The 24,128-nt window shown below is 41.7% G+C and overlaps 1 protein-coding gene across 10 annotated transcripts in view; it reads right to left on the minus strand.

The window, feature by feature from the left end:
* Positions 1-24,128, minus strand: part of rapgef1b (Rap guanine nucleotide exchange factor (GEF) 1b) — a 203,660-nt gene that overhangs the window by 112,441 nt on the left and 67,091 nt on the right. For all 10 annotated transcript variants that reach the window (XR_011588156.1, XM_070863848.1, XM_070863841.1 and 7 more), the window contains exons 3-4: positions 21,610-21,788; positions 1,576-1,723 (exon numbers count right to left, since the gene is read on the minus strand). Coding sequence is in view for 9 of the 10 variants with exons in the window: in XM_070863848.1 (XP_070719949.1) it covers positions 1,576-1,723; positions 21,610-21,788 (327 nt within the window). In the remaining variant the exon portion in view is untranslated. The remainder of the gene's footprint in view (positions 1-1,575; positions 1,724-21,609; positions 21,789-24,128) is intronic.

Consider the following 24,128-nt stretch of genomic DNA (forward strand, 5'->3'; position numbering starts at 1 on the left):
TCCGCCAAGATTAAAAAGTTAAAACTACCATCGGAGTTCGTATTTCATTAAAATTAAGAGATCTAACAGACAAAAAATCTGCAACAGGATACAGACAGGCTAAGTTAATGGGCAAAAATTTGGCAGATAGAGTATAATGTGGGAAAGCGTGAGGTTATCCACTTTGGCAGGAAAAATTAAAAAACAAATTATTTAAATGGAGAGATTACAAAATGCTGCATGAGGGGGATCTGGAGGTCCTTATGCATGAAACACAAAAGGTTATACAGGTACAGCAAGTAATCAGAAAGGGAAATGGAATGTTGACCTTTATTGCAAGGGGGATGGAATATAAAAGCAGTGAAGCCCTGCTACAACTGTATAGGGTATTGGTGAGACCACACCTAGAGTACTGCGTACAGTTTTGGTCTCCTTATTTAAGGAGGGATATACTTGCATTGGAGGCAGTCCAGAGAAGTTTCACTCGGTTGATTCCTGAGATGAAGGGGTTGACTTATGAAGAAGGGTTGAGCAGGTTGGGCCTAGACTCCTTGGCGTTTAGAAGAATGAGAGATGATCTTATTGAAACGTAAGAAACTGAGGGGGCTCGACAAGGTAGATGCAGAGAAAATGTTTCCACTCGTGAGGGAATCTAGAACTAAGGGGCACAGTTTAAAAATAAGGGTCGCCTATTTAGAACTGAGAGGAGGAGGAATTTCTTCTTTGAGTCATAAATCTGTGGAATTCTCTGCCCAAGAGAGCTGTGGAGACTGGGTCATTGAATATATTTAAGGTGGTGATAGACAGATTTTTGAATGAGAAGTGAGTGAAGGGTTATGGGGAGCAGGCAGGGAAATGGAGCTGAGCCCAAGATCAGATCAGCCATCTTATTGAATGGCGGAGCAGGCTCGAGGGGCCAAATGGCCTACTCCTGCTCCTATTACCTACTTCTTATGTTCTTATTACAGTCCATTCACATTTTCAAAAAAGCGAGCCCATCCTACAAGTTGGAATGAAACAGCATAAATTGATAGTGGAATTTAATTTTTGTTAAATTAATGTATACATCGCATTGAAAAATCAGCAAAACCAATCCAGATTTTTTTTTTTTTTACTGGAAAGCAAATATAATCAAGGGAAAAATGAGCAATTCCATTTTATCAATGTAAATTCCTGGTTAAATAGGAAATTTTACATCTTTAGAAGAAAGGAAATCTTACTGCTTAATATTCATAAAAGATAATCTTTATTTCAAGTCTGATCAAATAGAGATCACAAACTTTCCAACGGAAGAAATTAAAATAAAAGGGCTTCCACCCACAATTTATGCAGCGATCGCTCAATCTCAGTCCTGCTGTTGTGGTTGCTGCAAATCTGATATCAGGTGCTTTTCTACAGAGAAATAGGAGTGTGGAAAATGACGCTAACCATGTAGAATAGGAAGTCGGGAATACTCTGGAGATGTTTTGTGGGATGGAAATTCAAACGCTGGCAGACAAGAAAAGCAATTACCCGCGTTCTTGTAACCCACTCCATGAAAGGTTGTGGAAAGCACATGACGGATTTAGCTGCTCCGAATTTTTTTTAAACACATACCTTCACCCCATCGAGCACTGCCTTAATCATCGCCATGACCATTTCCTTGTCATCCAGATTCACACCTTCTAACATCACCCGATCAGACCAGCGAATCAGATTGGCCAGGCTCTGATATACCTGATTTAAACAGGATGTGATGGCGGAGCTGAAAAAGGAAGAGAAAAACAAAGAGTAATGCTGCATCTACTTCACAGCAAAGCTCCAATCGCAGGCGGTCCAACACAACCCAGCCGGCAGATCAAAAAACAAAAAAAAAGGGTGCAAATGCTAGAAATCAAACCAAACCAGAAAATGCTGGAAATACACAGCAGACCAGTCAGCACCTGTGGAGAGAATAGATAAATTAACGCTTCACTCATACAGCCAAGTCAACTTTTCGCTGCACGTGTTGACTTGCCCGATATACATTTCCAACTAGTAGATTACCAGTCTGTAAGCCCTTCACCGACAGCCTCTGGTCGAGAAATTTAAACCGAACACCTTCAGGAAAGTGTTAAGCTATCTTCCCTTTTAGTAGAAGTACGAAATAGCAGACATGTGTTTAAGCTACCCTATAAATCTGGACATTAAACTGGAGAAGACAGCAGCATGTAGGGTATACTTTGTGTTAATTCTATCCAGTCACCATCTCGGTAGATTCATCTATCGAACACTTTCCTTCCTCTACCCTTCAGCTAACCCAGTGCCGCCCATGTTGCACAAAACCCTGAACCAGCTACACGGACTCCATGTGCTTTATCTAATCAATGTCAAGATCTTGTATCTTCATTTTAAAATTCCTCTATGCTCTCACCCCACCCTAATTGGGAAATTCTCTCCACCCATATGTCCCAGTTCTTAGCCTCCATTTAAGAATTAGGAGCAGGAGTACACCATATGGCCCCTCGAGCCTGCTCTGCCATTCAATAAGATCATGCCTTTCCTGCCCTATCCCCATATTCCTCGATTCCCTTCGTGTCCAAAAACATATTGATCTTAGTCTTGAATATACTCAAAGACTGAGCATCTACAGCCCTCAGACAGAGAATTTCAGAGATTTACAACCGTCTGAGTGAAGAAATTTCTCTCCAGTCCTAAATGGTCGACCAATTATCCCGAGACTATGACCCTGCTCAACTCTCCAGTCAGGGAAAACAGACTCTCAGCATCTAACCTGTCATGCCTTCTAAGAATGTTAATTGTTCCAATGAGATCACCTCTCATTCTGCTAAACTGCAGAGAATATAGGCCTATGCTACTCAATCTCTCATCGGACAATCTTCACATCCCAGGAATCAATCTTACAGCTAGTCCACCCCCCTCTTCACTTTGACTGATCATTTAGCCATTATGCCCCTGCTCTCTCTCAAAACTATTTCACCTTGTCCATTAATATCAGAAATGCGAGAGTATACCTATCAGGAAAGATGAACAAGCTGGGTCTCTTTTATTGGAAAAATGAAGGCCGGGGAGGGGGTGACCTAATTGAGGTCTTTAAAAATTATGAAGGGTTTTGGTAAGAGTAGATACTGAGAGCGCGTTTCCATTTGTGGGAAAAAGCATAACTAGAGGCCATCAGTATAAGATCATCACCAAGAAATCAAATATGGAATCCAGAAGAACCTGCTTTACTCAGTGATGAGAATGTAGAACTTTCTACCTTGGAGTAGTTGAGACAAATAGTATAGATACATTTAAGGGGAGGTTAGATAAGTGCATGAGGGAGAAGGGAATAGAAGGTTGTGCTGATAGATTTAGATGAGGAAAGACGAGAGGAGGCGCGAGTGGAGCATAAACGGCGACATGGACTGGTTGGGCCAAATGGCCTGTTTCTGTATATCCCAAGTAATCCTCTGCTTCAAAAGCTTGCAGAAAAGTCTCTTCAGCCTCCCACCTTTGAAATTCCTTCACCTTTTGCTCAATGCCCACCACTTCCCCATGTAAAATGCTTACTCTTTCACTTGATGTTATATACATTGCATATAACTGCTAATTCATTCAACAAAAATAAAGAATCTTTTCTGCACAGCTGTATTTCCTATTCAATTATCACTTATGATAAATTAGCTAGTAATGTGGCTGCACATAATGTAAGTACAGCTAACCTTTTATACTTCAAATAAAGCTAACAATGACCTATTCATACACAGCAACAGTCTCAGACATCTCCAGTCTTACAAGAACCAGTGTTATTTAGAAAATCCTGAATTGGATAGATTTCTACAAAAAAAAAAGTCAAACGTTTCAGCCTACCACAGATATACCATCAGTTTGTTCCTGTTCATTAGTGTCCTGTAAACTGTCAGTATTAAGTGCAACCAAGTCAAGTATACCATGGATGATGATGTGGTGAATAAAACTCCCTATCCTGGCCCAATAATGTGTTCTTTCACCGTTATAAAATGCAACATTTATTTTCAGTTCCCAATCAGATGGCCCATGTCCCATCCAAGTGCTCAATTAGGAGCAAATTGTCGTCAAGTTAAGAGTTCTGGAACCTTAAAGATGCTCAAAGGAGAACCTCAGTCAGGACTGCACTCAAACACTGACTGCAATCGTGAAAGGGCAGAGTCCAAAGACTCCACAATCCAGACCCCTCTGCATACTTTAAACATAATCACATCGCAAATAGAACTGACAACGTTCAAGAGTGTGGGTTCATAACTTGTATTTATATAGCGCCTTTAACAAAATAAAATGTCCCAGGATGCTTCACAGGAGTATTATGAGGCAAAAAATTGGACACCAGGCCACATAAGGAGAAATTAGGGCAATGACCAAAAGCTTGGTCAAAGAGGTAGGTTTTAAGGAGCATCTTGAAAGAGGAAAGAGAGGCGGAGAGGTTTGGGCAGGGAATTCCAGAGCTTAGGGCCTGGACAATAGAAGACACAGGGATCGGTGCTGGGACCACAACTGTTTACAATATACATAGGTGACCTGGAAGAGGGGACAGAGTGTAGTGTAACAAAATTTGCAGATGACACAAAGATTAGTGGGAAAGCAGGTTGTGTAGAGGACACAGAGAGGCTGCAAAGAGATTTAGATAGGTTAAGCGAATGGGCTAAGGTTTGGCAGATGGAATACAATGTCGGAAAGTGTGAGATCATCAACCTTGGGGGGAAATGGGGAGAAATTACAACATGCTGCGGTGCAGAGGGACCTGGGGGTCCTGTCCTTGTGCATGAATCCCAAAAAGTTAGCTTGCAGGTGCAGCAGATAATCAGGAAGGCGAATGGAATGTTGGCTTTCATTGCGAGAGGGATGGAGTACAAAAGCAGGGAGGTCCTTCTGCAACTGGAAAGGGTATTGGTGAGGCTGCACCTGGAGTACTGCGTGCAGTTTTGGTCATCTTACTTAAGGAAGGATATACTAGCTTTGGAGGGGGTACAGAGACGATTCAAGAGGCCGATTCCGGAGATGAGAGGGTTACCTTATGATAGATTGAGTAGACTGGGTCTTTACTCGTTGGAGTTCAGAAGGATGAGGGGTGATCTTATAGAAACATTTAAAATAATGAAAGGGATAGACAAGATAGAGGCAGAGAGGTTGTTTCCACTGGTCGGGGAGACTAGAACTAGGGGGCACAGCCTCAAAATACGGGGGAGACAATTTAAAACCGAGTTAAGAAGGAATTTCTTCTCCCAGAGGGTTTGTAAATCTGTGGAATTCTCTGCCCAAGGAAGCAGTTGAGGCTAGCTCATTGAATGTATTCAAGTCACAGGTAGATAGATTTTTAACCAATAAGGGAATTAAGGGTTACGGGGAGCGGGCAGGTAAGTGGAGCTGAATCCACGGCCAGATCAGCCATGATCTTGTTGAATGGCGGAGCAGGCTCGAGGGGCTCGATGGTCTACTCCTGTTCCTAATTCTTATGTTCTTATGTTCTTATGACACAGCCACCAATGGTTGAATAATTATAATCGGGGATGCTCAGGGGGGCAGAATTAGAGGAGCACAGACATCTCAGAGGGTTGTGGGGCTGGAGGAGATTACAGAGATAGGGAGGGGCGAGGCCATGGAGGGATTTGGAAAAAAAAGGTTAGCTCATTTGTTTCGTTTAAAAGTTTCATATGAATTTCTTTTTCCAGCAAGGGACAAGAGGGTCAAAGCTAGAATTACTGATCAGCAGCATTTCTCGGTTTTCATTTGTAGTTGCAGCTGTTCATTGAAAAACGAACGCCAATTTTTCCTATTCTCGGCTTTGAAAAAAAAAGTACTCTACAATATATTTACAAATTCAACTCTCCATAAATCATCATCATAGGCAGTCCCTCGAAACAAGGATGACTTGCTTCCACGCCAAAAAGGGATGAGTTCACAGGTGTTCCAATGAAGGACCTAATATTCCAGATCCAGAATTATATCTTGAAGGGTGGAAGATGCCTGTGCGTGGATTTTTTTTAACGTGTGGTGGTCATTGCGCACCAGCCACCACACGGGCTTGACAAAGCTAGGTCTTGGTCCAGTGGCGAGGATTAAGCAAGACAACTGGAGACCAACTCTGCTGCACGGACCTAGTGCGCACACATATCGCAGTGTGGGCTGGCTCGTGCTGCCCCTGGGCCCTCACCTCTCCTGGCCCAGATCACGTCCCTCTATGATGCTTATCTAGCTTCCCCTTAAATGCATCTTTGGTATTCACCTCAACTATTCCTTGTGTTTGGGAGTTCCATAGTCTTACCAATTACTGGTAAGATTTATTAGTGAGCATCGTACATTCATCACCCCTAGTTCTGATCTCACCCACAAGTGGAAACATCTTCTCTACGTCTACCCTATCAAACCCTTTTACAATCTTAAAGACCTCTATCAGGTCCCCCCTCAGCTTTCTCTTTTCTAAATAGAGCCCTAGCCTGTTCCAGCTTTCCTGATGGGTATAACCTCTCAGTTCTGGTATCATTCTTGTAAATCTTTTTTGCACCTTCTCCAGTCCCTCGATATCCCTTTTACAATATGCAGACCAAAACTGTTACAGTACTTTAAGTGTGGTCTATCCAAGATTCTGTACAAGTTTAACAAGACATATCTGCACTTCAATCCCATCCCTCCAGAAATGAACCCCAGTGCTATGTTTTATAAAAATGGCCTTATTAACCTGCATCACTACTTGTAGTGATTTGTGTATCTGTGGCCCCAGATCCCTCTGTTTCTCTATCCCATTTAGACATTTATTTTCCAAGGAGTATGTGGTCTCTGTCCTTCCTACCAAAAAATACTGATGACTGATGTCACTGCCATCTCCACCACTCCTCACACGTGGAGATAGCGCTGTGAGAAGTTCAATAACCTTACCAGACCAACTAAGGGAGAGAAATGCACCATTGCCTTCCATTAATTCAGTGTACTCAGTAGGGAACATTAATTTAATCTGCTTGGAAAATCAAGTGCAGCATTTGCATGGATTTTCAAAAGGCACTGTTGGCAGGCAAGGAGAACCAAGGTCCAGTGCATTTGGCCATGCCAGCAGTTAACACAACACATTGGCATGCAGGTGCAGCAGGCGGTTAAGAAAGCAAATGGCATGTTGGCCTTCATAGCAAGGGGATTTGAGTACAGGGGCAGGGAGGTGTTGCTACAGTTGTACAGGGCATTGGTGAGGCCACACCTGGAGTATTGTGTACAGTTTTGGTCTCCTAACCTGAGGAAGGACATTCTTGCTATTGAGGGAGTGCAGCGAAGGTTCACCAGACTGATTCCCGGGATGGCGGGACTGACCTATCAAGAAAGACTGGATCAACTGGGCTTGTATTCACTGGAGTTCAGAAGAATGAGAGGGGACCTCATAGAAACATATCAAATTCTGACGGGGTTAGACAGGTTAGATGCAGGAAGAATGTTCCCAATGTTGGGGAAGTCCAGAACCAGAGGTCACAGTCTAAGGATAAGGGGTAAGCCATTTAGGACCGAGATGCGGAGGAACTTCTTCACCCAGAGAGTGGTGAACCTGTGGAATTCTCTACCACAGAAAGTTGTTGAGGCCAATTCACTAAATATATTCAAAAAGGAGTTAGATGAGGTCCTTACTACTAGGGGGATCAAGGGGTATGGCGAGAAAGCAGGAATGGGGTACTGAAGTTGAATGTTCAGCCATGAACTCATTGAATGGCGGTGCAGGCTAGAAGGGCCGAATGGCCTACTCCTACACCTATTTTCTATGTTTCTATGTTTCTATTACTACTCATGCCAAGCACCAATTCAGATACATCCAACTTAGGGGATGTTAGAGAGTGAGTCACAGGAAGAGCTGCAGAGCATGGGTAAGCCGGGGTTGGTGATGGTGGGAGAAGAGTTGCTGGAGGGCCATTGTGTCCCACCTCAGCTGATAAACCTGAATATTGGGGCCTCATTTTAAAAACACAGATCGAAAGGATGATGTTCTGGTGCAGATGGCAGCTCAGGAGGAGAAGCCCAATAGTTTGTACACAGCTTTGCATGACCAGTTCACCGCACTGCAGTCTACCACGGAACTTACGTCAACTCCAGGGACATCTGCAATGTGACCTTCCATGTCAAAGGCCTATCAGTTGTTCTTGCCTCTCCAACAGATGCTCAAACCGTTGCTATCCAGGCTAGGGGTTGCAGAATGGCACAGATCATCATGTCTGGCTTTGCTGGAATCTTGTAGATTGCTTGGAGTGAATCATAGGGCCATGGTGTGCACAGGGATGGCTACATTGGACATGTCTTTATAGGTTGGCCACACATTGAGATCCTCGCACCAGTTCCTTTTATTGGCAGACGTGTAAGAATCTACACAGGGCTGGGCAACCAACACAATTGCAGAAGTGGTGGAGCCTACAGTGGGGCCATACCAGGTCCTAGCTGCGAGTGGAAAAGGGCACCTTAATCCCAAGTGGGTCTTATGGACACCCAGCAGCCAACCAGCCTAGTAATACCAAGATGAAGCATTAGGTGGAAGAAGCTATGTTTCATACAATGTCACCAAATGGAGTTAAATTTAACTCCTGAGTTATGTCGCTGTGCAAAACAGGAAATTGGGATTCCTATATATAAATGGAATCCTTACTCAAAGATGTAATAGAAGAACATCTAGAAACTGAAAATATAGTAGAGTAGTCAGCACGGATTCCAAAAGGGAAGTTAATGCTTGACCAACCTTAAAGAATTCTTTGAAGTAGTAACAAAGGGTAGATATGAGTAATGTAGTAGACATAATATATTTGGATTTCTGAAAAGGCTTCAATAAGGTACTGCATAGTAGACTCATGACTAAGGTCAGAACATATGGAGTCATGGGACAAATAACAGAATGGATAGCATTCTGTCTACAAAGTAGAAAACAGAGTAGGAGTTAAAGATAGTTACTCAGATTGGCAAATGGTGGGACGTGGTGTTCTACAATGATCGGTGCTGGGATCACTGTTGCTCAGAATTTACATAAACGATTTGGACTTGGGAACTGGATGTATAATTTCAAATTTGGGGTTGTAGTTAATAGAGGAGAATTGCAGAATGGGTGTGTAATTGGTAAATTAACTTTGCCATAAAACCAAGAAAGTGAATAACCACAGCCTTATTACAAGCACTGTGTCACCTTTGATACTTGCCCATTTATGCTTGTAATTTTATACAGACATTAACAGTATAAACATACAACATAAACCCAGTATAAAAACTGAAAATTTGTTGTCACTTTTGCGTAAGTATCAAATAAGTACAAACAGCAATCGCAAATGTTAACCAATATAAAGTCCAGAAAACAGTGCGAGGTGAGCTACGGTAAGGGAGGCACCAACTTGCATTAATACATTGCAGTGTAAATAACTTTACAAAATACTTTACAGGCAGCAAGCTGAACCCCACCAACAACAATTTGCATTTATATAGCTCAACATAGTTAAACGTCCCAAGGTGCTTCACAGGGGTATATTCAGACAAACATTGAAACCGAGCCAAAGAAAATATTAAGAGGGCTGACTAAATACTTGGTCAAAGATGTAGGTTTTAAGGAGGGTCTTAAAGGAAGGAAGGAAGGAGCGGAGATTTAGATAGGGAATTATCAAGACATTAGGCATAGCCACCAATGACCAGGCGGGAAAGGAAGAAACTGCGTCTTTATATAAAAAAAGAGAGGGACAGAAGAAACCAAAGGCACGCAAAAAAATGACTTTTGAAGATGCGGGAGGAAGTAGCAGTGGTGTAGCAGCTGAAGGATTTATTCCAATAGTGAAGGGAGGAGACTAGGGAATGAGTCAGAGGAAGAGAGCAATGAATCAGATAGGGAACAGTAAGGCCGCAGAGGGATTGGAAAATGAGGACAATGATCTCAGTCAATTCACTGAAGCACAAAGAAAAAGTTCAGCTTGGCAACAACAGGTCGATGCACGTTTGGAATTCACTGCAGGAGAGGACATCAGATTTTCTGAATTTTGCAAACTGGAAGTGGTGAGGTCAGCAAGGTCAAACACCCATCTTCAAAGTGATAAAGGCATGGATTAGGGTTTTGACAGCGGATGGGGGGGGGGGGGAGAAAGGTAGAAGAGAGTTAATGGCATAAGTGAGTAACGTTCCATCTGTGTAACAGCTTAGTCTTGCAATGAACAGGGCCTGGGTAAAGAGCTCAATTCAGGCTTAAAAGGAGGCCGCAGTTGTGTACCTCCAGGTTCAGCATAGTAGGGCTGCTACAGTAGAGAGGGACCTGGGGGTCCTCGTACTTGAAACACAAAACGTTAGCATGCAGGTACAGCAAGTAATTAAGGAGGCAAATGGAATGATGGCCGTTATTGCAAGGGGGATATCTTGCTACGACTGTACAGGACGTTGTTGAGACCACATCTCGAGTACTGTGTACAGTATTGGTCTCCTTATTCAAGGAGGGATATACTTACATTGGAGGCAGTTCTGAGAAGGTCCGCCAGGTTGATTCCTGGGATGAAGTGGTTGTCTTATGAGGAAAGGTTGAGCAGGTTGGGCCTGTAGTTATTGGAGTTTAGAAGAATGAGAGATGATCTTATGGAAAAATACAAGATTCTGAGAGGGCTCGACAGGATAGATGCTGAGAGGATGTTTCCCCTTGTGGGGGAATCTAGAACTAGGGGGCATACTTTCAAAATAAGGGGTTGCCCATTTAAGATGGAGATGAGGAGGAAGTTCTTCCCTGAGGGTCGTGCATCTTTGGAATTCTCTACCCCAGAGAGCTGTAGAAGCTGAGTCATTGAATATATTCAAGGCTGAGATAAACAGATTCTTGTACTATAGAGTCGTCATGGGGAAAGTGGAGGCAAGAAAGTGGAGTTGAGGCCAAGTTCAGATCAGCCATGATCTTTTTGAATGGTGGAGCAGGCTTGAGGGGTCATATGGCCTACTCCTACTTATGTTATGTAAAAAGATTGACAGCATTAGAGCCAGAGGCACAAGGCTGCAGTAGGAGTGGAACAGGATGGATGGCCTAAGTTTACCAACATTGGCGGTGAAGAAAATACTCTTTCAGGACTCTATCAGACGAGAAATTGGAAAGTATAGTGATAGGCTTGGAGTTGATGGTACTGGTAAAAAGGTAAAGTTGGGCATTGTCAGCAGACATGCATCCTGTGCTGATATCAGGGGTAAACAAGTGCATGATGAATAAGAGGGAACCACAGCTGTCACCACATGGCAGACAAAGTTACTGTGGACACCTGTTTGAGGTGTAATGACTGTATTGGGATAGGCAAGTATAAAACAAGGTATTAAATAAAGTCTTTGGAACCTGTATAAAAAGCTATGCACAGCTAGATAGAACAGTGCAGATCATATGGAGATCATGGCACAAACAAAAAAAATCTAAATAATGTTTCAACTCTTTAAATCTCTACCACTTTCCCAGAGATTAATCTGAACACCAAGAACACGAATGAATTATGTTCTACAACCCTCTGATTTTGACTGCCTCGAAAATCAGAAAGAGCTCATGACCTTTGCATTTTCCAAAGACACCAACACAACACGCAAGACTTCAGAAACAGAAAAACAGCTCACCAACTTACAGAAATAGAAAATTGCCGGCGTTGTTTGTAAAAAGGACAAAATAAAAGGAGAGGTGGGAGCAGGTTTAAGTTGTTAACACATTCCAATGCACCTGAAGCATAAAGAAGAAATTGCTACCAAAATCAATATGCCTTTATGAGAGTACAAGGGTCACCCATATCCCACCTTGCTCACCATGAATGCACTCCCCCACCCCCCCGCCCGCCCCCCCCAACCTCCTATGGTTCTTCCCTGTGATCAGAATCTAACTTGCCTAATCTCTTGAGTATTGATGCATTAATCTTTGAACATGATTCTATATTGATTGCAGCAAATTTCAGCTGCATATTCAAATATTTTCCTTTATATAGCCGCGTTCTGATAGTCAAAGCTTAATCTTGAAACTGGAAAACTGAACATTTTTATAACAAGTTCAAGCCAACTTTTTAAAAACTTAAACTTCATGTTCTTACAGGTCGTACTTTGGCGATGTCACATTATTAGACAAGTGCCAATACAGATAATGTGAAAAATTTTAAATAATCAAATTTCATGAGCATCTATTTATAAAAACATTCTTCGTAGAAAGATATAGATACAAATATTGGTTGCAATGAGTCAAGATCCTACCCCAAATTCCCAAAGATGTACTCACTTGTAACTTACTCAAACAGCCCTTTTCCCTGCAAATTAGCCAAAGCCATACCTGCAGCACTTTTGAACCACAGGTCAGTACCTGTTACATTCCTAATACAACAAGGTGCTCAAAAGCAAGACTGGTTTACTCTACTTGTATCAACTCATTCAATAAGCAAACATATGTGCCACATGATTTAGATTGTGAAGTGAAAGATGTTGATTCTGTTTAAGATTCTGGGAAGTGGAGTCATTTAAAAGCAAAATACTTCCCACTTCTAAAGTTATGACAAAGGACAGAAATTACAATAATTTCTGCCTTCCACAGTGGAACTGGATTACAGCAATCTTGAGCAGAGGAAGAGGAGCAGACCATTCAGCCCTCGAGACTGTTCTGCCATGCTATTAGATTCTGGCTGATCTGTGTCTCAATTCAGTTACCCACCTTTGCTCCATATTCCTTGATCCTCTTGCCTAAAATTTCAACTGACCAGCAGCCACAGCCTTTTGGGTAAGAGAGTTCTGTTCACTACACTTTGTGTGGAAAGAAATGCTTCCTAATTTCACTCCTAAATGTCCCAAGCTCCAATTTCAGGATTATCCCCGATTCTGGATTCCCCCACCAGAGGAAATAGTTTGTCTGTATCTACCCCACCCGTTGCCATTTTAAAGACCTCAGTTTGATCACCCCTAAGCTTTCTAAACTCCAGGGAATACAAACTCAAGTTTATGCAAACTGTCTTTATTATTAACCCTTTAATATCATAACAAAAATAAATAGGCCGTGAAAAATATCCCAATAACCTTATTTACTTATGTACCTGAATAGAGCAACAAGATTAGTGAACATCCATAGAAACATAGAAAATAGGTGGAGTAGGCCATTCGGCCCTTCTAGCCTGCACTGCCATTCAATGAGTTCATGGCTGAACATTCAACTTCAGTACCCCATTCCTGCTTTCTCGCCATACCCCTTGCTCCCCCTAGTAGTAAGGACCTCATCTAACTCCTTTTTGAATATATTTAGTGAATTGGCCTCAACAACTTTCTGTGGTAGAGAATTCCACAGGTTCACCACTCTCTGGGTGAAGAAGTTCCTCCGCATCTCGGTCCTAAATGGCTTACCCCTTATCCTTAGACTGTGACCTCTGGTTCTGGACTTCCCCAACATTGGAAACATTCTTCCTGCATCTAACCTGTCTAACCCCGTCAGAATTTTAAATGTTTCTATGAGGTCCCCTCTCATTCTTCTGAACTCCAGTGAATACAAGCCCAGTTGATCCAGTCTTTCTTGATAGGTCAGTCCCGCCATCCCGGGAATCAGTCTGGTGAACCTTCGCTGCACTCCCTCAATAGCAAGAATGTCCTTCCTCAGGTTAGGAGACCAAAACTGTACACAATACTCCAGGTGTGGCCTCACCAATGCCCTGTACAACTGTAGCAACACCTCCCTGCCCCTGTACTCAAATCCCCTTGCTATGAAGGCCAACATGCCATTTGCTTTCTTAACCGCCTGCTGCATCTGCATGCCAACCTTCAATGACTGATGTACGACACCCAGGTCTCTTTGCACCTCCCCTTTTCCTAATCTGTCACCATTCAGATAATAGTCTGTCTCTCTGTTTTTACCACCAAAGTGGATAACCTCACATTTATCCACATTATACTTCATCTGCCATGCATTTGCCCACTCACCTAACCTATCCAAGTCGCTCTGCAGCCTCACAGCATCCTCCTCGCAGCTCACACTGCCACCCAACTTAGTGTCATCCGCAAATTTGGAGATACTACATTTAATCCCCTCATCTAAATCATTAATGTACAGTGTAAACAGCTGGGGCCCCATACAGAACCTTGCGGTACCCCACTAGTCACTGCCTGCCATTCTGAAAAGTACCCATTTACTCCTACTCTTTGCTTCCTGTCTGACAACCAGTTCTCAATCCATGTCAGCACACTACCCCCAATCCCATGTGCTCTAACATTGCACATCAATCTCTTGTATGGGACCTTGTCGAACGCCTTCTGAAAGTCCAAATATACCACATCAACTGGTTCTCCCTTGTCCACTCTACTGGAAACATCCTCAAAAAATTCCAGAAGATTTGTCAAGCATGATTTCCCTTTCACAAATCCATGCTGACTTGGACCTATCATGTCACCTCTTTCCAAATGCACTGCTATGACATCCTTAATAATTGATTCCATCATTTTACCCACTACCGATGTCAGGCTGACCGGTCTATAATTCCCTGTTTTCTCTCTCCCTCCTTTTTTAAAAAGTGGGGTTACATTGGCTACCCTCCACTCGATAGGAACTGATCCAGAGTCAATGGAATGTTGGAAAATGACTGTCAATGCATCCACTATTTCCAAGGCCACCTCCTTAAGTACTCTGGGATGCAGTCCATCAGGCCCTGGGGATTTATCGGCCTTCAATCCCATCAATTTCCCCAGCACAATTTCCCGGCTAATAAGGATTTCCCTCAGTTCCTCTCCCTTACTAGACCCCCCGACCCCTTTTATAACCGGAAGGTTGTTTGTGTTCTCCTTAGTGAATACCGAACCAAAGTACTTGTTCAATTGGTCCGCCATTTTTTTGTTCCCCGTTATGACTTCCCCTGATTCTGACTGCAGGGGACCTACGTTTGTTTTTACTAACCTTTTTCTCTTTACATATCTATAGAAGCTTTTGCAATCCGTCTTAATGTTCCCTGCAAGCTTCTTCTCATACTCCATTTTCCCTGCCCTAATCAAACCCTTTGTCCTCCTCTGCTGAGTTCTAAATTTCTCCCAGTCCCCAGGTTCGCTGCTATTTCTGGCCAATTTGTATGCCACTTCCTTGGCTTTAATACTATCCCTGATTTCCCTTGATAGCCACGGTTAAGCCACCTTCCCTTTTTTATTTTTATGCCAGACAGGAATGTACAATTGTTGTAGTTCATCCATGCGGTCTCTAAATGTCTGCCATTTAAGTACACATCTTCCAATGCTCACCTTATAAACCGCACTCTGAAATGAAAAGAAACCATTACCACAATAATTTAATCTTCATCTGTGCACTAACTAAATCTAACATACTCTTATGTATGCAACACCTTGTAACCAGCATTCTACCGCCACCAGAGGTCGTTTCTGTTGGAGTCCCAAGGGATCCCAGCATCCCTTGGGATGCACTGCATATAAGCAGGCCTCCCATGCTGTGCCAGCACTCGAGTCAGAAGAAAGAGATTAAGGTCACACTTACTCAAGTCTACAGTACTCAGTCACATTGCTTTATTTGAGATATATCACTTTCAAAATATGCTCATTCCACATCAGTTACAAGACCACACTCCTTCAAAGGAAAAAGGCATGCCCAAGAACATTATTGTCTCATCCAATTAATTTTCAAAAACAAATCAAATGTTCTGACAAAAGGGTCGAATGCTCCGACAAATGTTAACTTGCCTGTCCTCTTCAAAGAGACTGCCTGACTACCTGTTTCAGAAATCCAGCATTTTTCTTTTGATTCAAGATGTTTACTGCCTTAACTGCTTTGTAAACCTTGTACTGCCAGACGATCTGTCCCACCATTTAAGTTTTCAGTTTACACGGTGAAACAAACTCTGATATTACAATAATATAACTCCTCAGGAATTACTCATTAATCCTACACGACAGGATTATTTAGATTTTTTTTTTCAAAATGACTTCCGTTCTCAAAGTCTTCCATTTTTAATGCCCTTTCCATCATGCCAAATTTAGACTTTTATGAAGATATTCATTTTTTGCAGAATTATGATTACACGAGTGTGACTATCCTTCACAGATGCGGCCATTATTCAATAGTGTCAGCAGTCAATTTCATCACAAGTGCATCAAGACCAAACCCCAGCCCGCCCTCACCTGGTGGCCACACAAATGCAGGTCTGAAAACTGACCAGTTGGTGATTCAGATGGTACCAGCTTCTGCCACGTTTTCAGAAAACTGCACAAGTCATCTTACCCACAGCATCAATCCAAAACTTGCTGAATAAGTTCCCCCAGCCAGGTGCAAGAGATTGCATCACCAGGTTTCCAATAATAGAATACGAATCTAGGCCACAGCTGTGTTCTTACTATTACCCAGCACATTAGAAAGGAAAATAAATGATTATTGACACACAGGAGAATGTCAGGGGCATAAAGGTGCACGGCTCCTGTGCAAGAAGATTTTCAGTGCTCAAGACACACTTATGCTGGGAAAAATACTTTGAACCCAATGCCAGCACTCTCATGGGTCAGGGTCATGACACAAGCGAGCACACTCTAACCCACAACAATGTACCTGGATCAGTCAAATCTCAGAACAGCAAAACCTGCCATATACTGGACAGACTAATGCCCCACACCAGCTGTACCAAGTGAAGGTGTTAAATTAATGCCCAATTATGAGTATATTTATACTCATGTCCACTAGGAACTGGTAAGGGGAAATCAAACTATATTAGTTTAAAAATTGGGACCATCACTATGTTATTTCACCACAAAACAAACAGCTTAGCACCTTTATTAAAATAGCAACCAGAAGAATGTTATACAGATATTTCAACACATTCATATACCAATATCACAGTTTGATTTCACACTGCATTAACACCTTGCACTCAGGGTCAGCTGATTAAGACTTTCATTCTAATATCTGCACTGGATGTGAACCCTATTCCTAGAAATTAAAGTGTTCAAACACAGTCAACATCCTTGCCCTGAAAAATTTGCAGTAAAGGATGTACCTTGTACATCAACATACTGTGTTTAAGCATTGGATCCTCTCACCGAACAAAATGGCAATGGTCTACCGCTGCACCATTTTCAGTGGAAATCATGCAGAGAACCAAAGAACAAAATGGAAAGACTATAGGATATTAGAAGCTACACGTGGTCATTGTATACCATGGAAAATCTAACAAAGCGGTAAGTATTTCTAACCCTGCAAGTGCCTTTTATTTTGAAATTTCTCAAAAATAATTAGGGAAAGTCATAATGATTTTACTGAGCTTGGGAGGCAGCAACCTTAAACAATTACCACACCATAATATGACATCCTTGATGATTATCTTCTGCACCTCACAATATCCTGATATCTAAATCAAAGAGTGCTTTCTGCCATCTGGATTTTATTTACCCAACTCAAGTTACTATAAATGCCAATTCGTTTTTTTTTTCATTACATCCAATGTTGCCAGGCATACTAAATTGTCATCAAGTCTATTCTTAACAGAACAACTCGTTGGTTGGGCATACCATGATTAATAGTTTGTGCTGTGGAAGGCATGCTACCCTCAGTTATGTGCCAAGTACCGTCACGCTTAAGTGCTAATCACACGTTTACACATCATAGGAACTACACAATTAATCTCGGCCTGTCAATCAAAAAAACTGGCAAAAGGTCGCAGAGCTGCAAAGACTGCCCTATGTAAAATTCACCTTCTGCATGCCCTTGTCTAGAGAACCACACTTCAAATTAGGCTCCCTAAATCAGTGGTTACATAAGGGGATCCCAGGAGCTCTGCAATGCCATCTCTACATTTCTATATCTATTATTTCAGCTGCTCTGTGCAAACATGCAGTGAAGACATGTTTTTCCTTTAGGTGGTAAACAGACTGAGAGAAGATATGGGGTCCTCAGGGATGTGTTACTATTTGCAGGGACTCCCTTTTTGTAGAAAAACTCCAAAAACTACCAGATTAAGAGTGAAATGAACTACTTGCAGGGGTGGAGTTAGTTCCTATAAAAATAGCTGCTGACCAAGTAAGGATAAGGGAAGATAAAGTGGAAAAGGATGCTAAAACTAGTTCAGCAAATACTGAGCACCTACAATGTAATGAGAAACTCTGCAGCTACATTGTAATCGGCAATAATCCTTCCCAAGTTTAAAAAAACATCTACAACAGATATGATTAGAATAGATGTCAGTGAATGAGTACAATTTTATACTTCATGCTCTTCCTCAAAGGCAGAGCACAAGGGAAATTCAATGGTTCAATGCATGGGGGAGATGGTACTAAATGTTATAAAGATAACCACAAATCTGATTTACCAATCTTACTCATGCCTTTGCAGGGAGGTGGAGAGACACATCACTTCCCCACAGGAATGAACAATGAAAAAGAAATGAAAATCAGGGCTAGAGTTTCCCCAAGGCCATCCTCGCCACTAAACAGCCAATAATTATAGCAGCACTCCTCGCGAGTGGAATGGCACAAAGATGACCACAGTGGGGAAAAAAGTAATTTAAAAAATGCCTTCAGAAAATTTAAGCTACACATACTTTTAGCAACTAGTCAATTTCCTGTGGTGTTGTACATGGGGAGTCAAGACCATTTATAACCTTTAGGTGAAGCAGGGTTAGAGCACAGGTGATGACTAGTCCAGAGCATGCAAACATAATTTGGTTCCCATTTTACATACATACATTCTGCCCTTAATTTTATATTATCTTTAAATAGAAAACTTTACAGGACTTTGGGAGGCTGAGAGTTGGTTGCTGCACAGGAGTTTCTCTACAGTACAGGTGAAGGAACTAAAAGATAGAGGTGCTAAAATGTTGCCACTGGTGGGAGAGTATAACTATAAGTGGCAAGTTTACATTGGCAGGTTCCATCATAAATGTGATCACAGGAATTTATAATAGGAATGTTAACAGGAAATGCACAGACTCATGATTTTTAATCTATTAAAAGGGAGCTCCTGTAACATTTCACAAAGACCAAGCAGTGTCTTCAGATGAAAAGAAGTTGGAGGACAGTGAGGAGGGTTTTGGCTCTTGTGGGGGCAAGGTTGGGGCATAGGAGGAAGCAAGCAGTTGAACATAAGAAACAGGAGCAGAAGGCGGCCATTTGGCCCCTCGAGCTTGCTCCGCCATTCAATAAGATCATAATTGATCTTGGCCTCAACTCCACTTTCCTGCCCGCTCCCCATAACTCTAGACTCCCCTATAGTTCAAAAATCTGTCTATCTCCACCTTAAATATATTCAATGACCCAGCCTCCACAGCTCTCTGGCTGGGACAGAGAATTCCACAGATTTACGACCCTCAGAGAAGAAATCCTCCTCATCTCAGTTCTAAATGGCCGATCCTTTATTCTGAAACTAGGCCCTCAAGTTCTAGATTCCCCCACGAGGGGAAACATCCTCTCTGCATCTACCCTGTCAAGCCCCCTCAGAATCTTACACGTTTCAATAAGTTCACCTCACATTCTTCTAAACTCCATTGAGTATAGGCCCAACCTCCTCAACCTTTCTTCATAACACAACCCCTTCATCGCAGGAATCAACCTCGTAAACCTTCTCTGAACTGCCTCCAATGCAAGTATATCCCTTCTTAAATAAGGAGAGCAAAACTGAATGCAGTACTCCAGGTATAGTATCAGGAACTCTTGGTCGTGGGCTAGGATCTGGAATTCGCTCAGTTCTGGATCAAACAGGACAGTAAGGTGTGCAGGCCATGCAGATGTAATCAATCCCCATTTTAAAGTCAAATATTCCATCCTTATTGTTAAATTTCCATTATAAATTCCTGTATCTGCACTTATAATTGCAACGTCTATGTAAAATTGTCAGTGTAATTACATTCTCCTGCCAGTGGTGACACTGCTGCACCTCCAATCGGGAAGTATATGTATAATTACAGCACGTCAAGTTTAGATACGTAGTTTCCAATACAAATGTGCATACAGAATTTATAATGGGGGAAAGTTGACAGCATGTGTGCAGACACAAGATTTATAAATGTTAAACAGTGAGATATGGGAAAAGATACAAACTATGCACACAAGATTTTCCCATAGAAAATTGCTTAGTTAGGGATGGAGCTTGGGAATCCAATCCTTCGTTACTATATCTGGTAAAACACTACATGTGCTTAAAATGTGACCGGTACTAGGCAAAAATAGGGTGAAGAATTCAATGACCACTTAAACCATTTCTTTACAATAGAATCTAGAAAGGTAAGCACATGCAATTGCCTTTTTTCTAAAAAGAATGGAAGAAATGCCCCACAAAATCAGATTTGAGCAAAGTAGGAACCATTAGGTAAATCTAATCGCTATGGTAAGTAGTAACAGCACTTAGGAACATGGTGAACAACAAATGAGAGAACAAATTTTGGCAATCAGGTGGGAGGGTCATATGTACTATTTCAAGCACACACTCACCCCCACCCTCCATTAAAAAAAAAATCACAATGAGATTGTAAGCTCGGCTCAAGGTTAAGCAGGACATTCAGGCTGCACATTGTCCAGTACAGTCTGAATGAACAAGTTAGGGAGGGAGATGGAATCAGTGGCAAGGACACAGCTATTGGCCACAAAACATGGATTCTAGCTCATCCATAACTTGGTATCAAATAGGCAACAGTACAAGGTAATTGTGAAATCAAGAGAAATGGTGGAGAGGTAGAGCTAAATGTCACCAGAATACATGTACAAACCAACATTATGCCTTTCTGATAGTGGATGTAAAAACTTGAGCCTTTCCCAAGAAGCAGTTGGATGCCAGAATGATGACGATAAATCACGATAACTAGTGTACCAGTAGAGAGAATTTTAAGAAAGTTGGGACTCCCGAGATGGAAAGATTGTTAATTTGAAGATGCTGATCAAAAAAAAGGTATTTATTAAGAACTTTGCACTGGTCTTTACTAAAAGATAAGAATATCAGAGAATGTAGATCCTGAAGTGGTCGAGAACATGATGAACGATAATATAGGTACAAGAGTAAATGCAAGTGATTCAGAACACAGCAACAGAAATTTACACAGTTCTGAAGTGGAGGAATTCACTTCAGGAGTAGTGTTCGAGGCAGAAATTGTGTCAACATTCAAGATTATATTGGAAGGTAAAAGAAGGAAAAGGGGATAATGGGATATGGGAACACGGCAGCTAAATTATTTAGAACTATGCTCATGTGGAGAGTGAACACTGAATGGATTGGTCGGGCCAAATAGCTGGTTTCTATGTTAAACCTCTAGGATTTCCATTGTGGGGGATTGCAGGTATCGTCAGAAGGATGAACTAAATTGGCTGAAAGGACTAATATTTGCAGAGGACATAATCAAAGAGGCAAAAATGTAAATGAGGAAAAGAAGGGAGCCAAGGATAGAATATTGGGGTACACCAGAGGTGACTGCACAGGGTGGGAGGAAAAGTCAGTGCTGGATCTACGGTAGCTGCATTGGGACAGCTAGGAGTGGAACTATGCAAGGGCTCGACTATCAATGCATGAACAAACAAACTTGCACTATTGACATGGTTTAGTCTGCATCAGGAGCTCTGCACAACAGAATTGAATTCTACACTTGATCGGTTATGTATTTATCTTTTAGAACAAAATATGCAAACAGTCACAGCAGCCAAGCTTGTGTCACCACTGATTAACTTCCGAGCACCCAGCCGAATTCTTGGAGCCATAGAATGTTACTCACTCACCTCTGTTGAATGCGTGGGTCCACTTGTACTAACGGCAAGATGGCCTCCAGGACTTTACTGGCTGATCCTGGCAACATCTCGAGCACTTTTTTGTCAATCACCATTTTATCCACAATGGTTTTAAAGTACCGCAGCGCACTCACCACTTCCTTTTCCTGCTCCTCCAGCCGGTTTAAAGTCTGTAAAAAAACAAATTAAAAGAAAGTGTGCAATTCAGAAAACAGCTCGCATTTTTGAAAGTATCGTGCACAAAAAAGTCGAGGAACAATCCATTTGAGTATTTAACGCTCAGAAGATTTTAAATATAAATGCAATGCAAAAAAGGGCAAAGTAAGTATTGAAAAATTCAATTGCTTTTGCATTAAAAAGCGCATCTTCACATAAAGCTCACCTCTGCTGGCATTACATCAATACAAACAGTGTTAAGTACATTAGTGCTGCGCCCCACACTCGGGGCCCAGCTGCTGAATGTTATGGCTGCAGATGCAAACCATTTCCCGGTGCAAAATTTACCCTCCCGCCTCCATTATCGCCCGAAAAAGCCTCCAACCGAAAATCCAGTGCTCAAAAGCCAGGAAGTTATGCTAAACCTATATAAAACACTATTTTGGCCCCAGCTGTGGTATTGCGTCCAACTCCAGGCACCACACGTTAGGAAGGACACAACGACTTTGGAGAGAGTACAGAAGAGATTTCTTAGAAAGATTCCAAGGATTAGGGATTACAGTTAGGTGATTGGAGAAGCTGGGGTTGTTCTCCTTAGAGCAGAGAAGGCTAAGAGGAGATTTGATCGAGGTGTTTAAAATCATGAAAGATTTAGGTAGAGTAAATAAAGAGAAACTGTTTCCAATGGCTGAAGGGTCGATAACCAGAGGGAACCGATTTAAGGTGATTGGCAAAAGAACCTGAGGCAACAGGAGGAAAAACTTTTTTACGCAGCGAGTGGTTCGGATTTGGAATGCACCCCCTGATAGGGCGGTGGATAGAGATTCAATAGTAGCCTTCAAAAGGGAATTGGATAAATACTTGGAGAAAAGAGCGGAGGTAGTGGGACTAACTGGATTGCTCTTCGAAAGAGCCAGCGCAGAGTCGATGGGCCGAATGGCCTCCTTCTGTGCTGTACTATTCTATGATTCTATAAAGGCTTGTTAGCCCCAACAGGATTCACACACACACTAGAATGTAAAATAAATGCAATGTGCTGCCAACAAACCTAAAAGTAACCGGTCGCATTTCCTTTATTTTTTTTTGTCCCTTTGAGTTTTTTAATATTTTGGAGACTTTTGAACGTGGCAGGACAGGTTAACAGGCAGTTATAAAGCATATGGGATCCTGAACTTTATAAATCAAGGCTTAGAGTACAAAAGCCAAGAAGTTATGCTAAATCTATATAAAACACTAGTTTGGCCCCAGTGGAGTAGTGTGTCCAATTCTGGGCACCACAGTTTAGGAAAGACATGAAGGCTTTGGAGAGGGTGCAGAAGAGATTTATTAGAATGGTTCTGGGATGAGGGAACACAGTTACGTAGGCAGACTAGAGAAGCTGGGATTGTTCTCCTTGGAGCAGAGCAGTCCAAGAGGAGGCCTGATAAGAGGTATTTAAAATCATGAAGGATTTAGATAGAGTAAATAAAGAGAAATGGTTTCCAATGGCTGAAGGGTCAATAACGAGGGGGCACAGATTTAAAGGTCATTGGCAAAAGAACCAAAAGTGATCCGAGGGAAAACTTTTTAAAAAAATAAACATGAACGGTTTGGATTTGGAATGCACAGGACAAAAATGGTGGTGGATACAAATTCAATAGTACCCTTCAAAAAGGAACTGGATAAATACTGGAAGGAAAAATAATTGCAGGGATAAGGGAAAAGAGCAGGGGAGTGGAACGAACTGGATTGCTCTTCAAAAGAACTGGTGCAGACTTGATGGAGAGAATGGCCTCCTCCTATGCTGTACTACTCTGCGATTAGGTTATTTTGGCATTAAATGACTGACAATTTAACTGATGGTGACCCAAAGGTTTGTTTTCAAAGACACACAGTTAACAAGTAATCTGGAATAAAATGTCTATTATGCAATTGTCACGAGTGAAATGTTGAATCTGACCGTAGAACTTAACCAGCAGCTTTCTGGAGCTGTGTAGTCAGATACAGGTACCAGATAGTTTAACAGCTATGCCACATTTATGTAAAAGACAAGCACATGAAAGTTGAATGATCCACATTCATTAAATACCAGAATAACCCAATCTCTGAAATTCAAATAAAAATTCAAAGGGACCACAAAATGAGAAGAAAATCTTACATTTACAATTTTCAAATAGTTAAATGTAATGCTGGAATATAAAATTGACTTCTAATATTGAAACCTATAAAATTGCATGCTGAAGCAATGGAAACAAATGAGTATAATGAATTATCTACGTACAATGTTAAAGCCACCTTATGAACACAAGTTATAATACACAGTTCCAGTGCATTAAAACTGACAAGCAAATAAATGAATTTACCAAAGCTTGCTA

This window comes from Pristiophorus japonicus, chromosome 20 (assembly GCF_044704955.1).
Source record: "Pristiophorus japonicus isolate sPriJap1 chromosome 20, sPriJap1.hap1, whole genome shotgun sequence".
Lineage (NCBI taxonomy): Eukaryota > Metazoa > Chordata > Chondrichthyes > Pristiophoridae > Pristiophorus > Pristiophorus japonicus.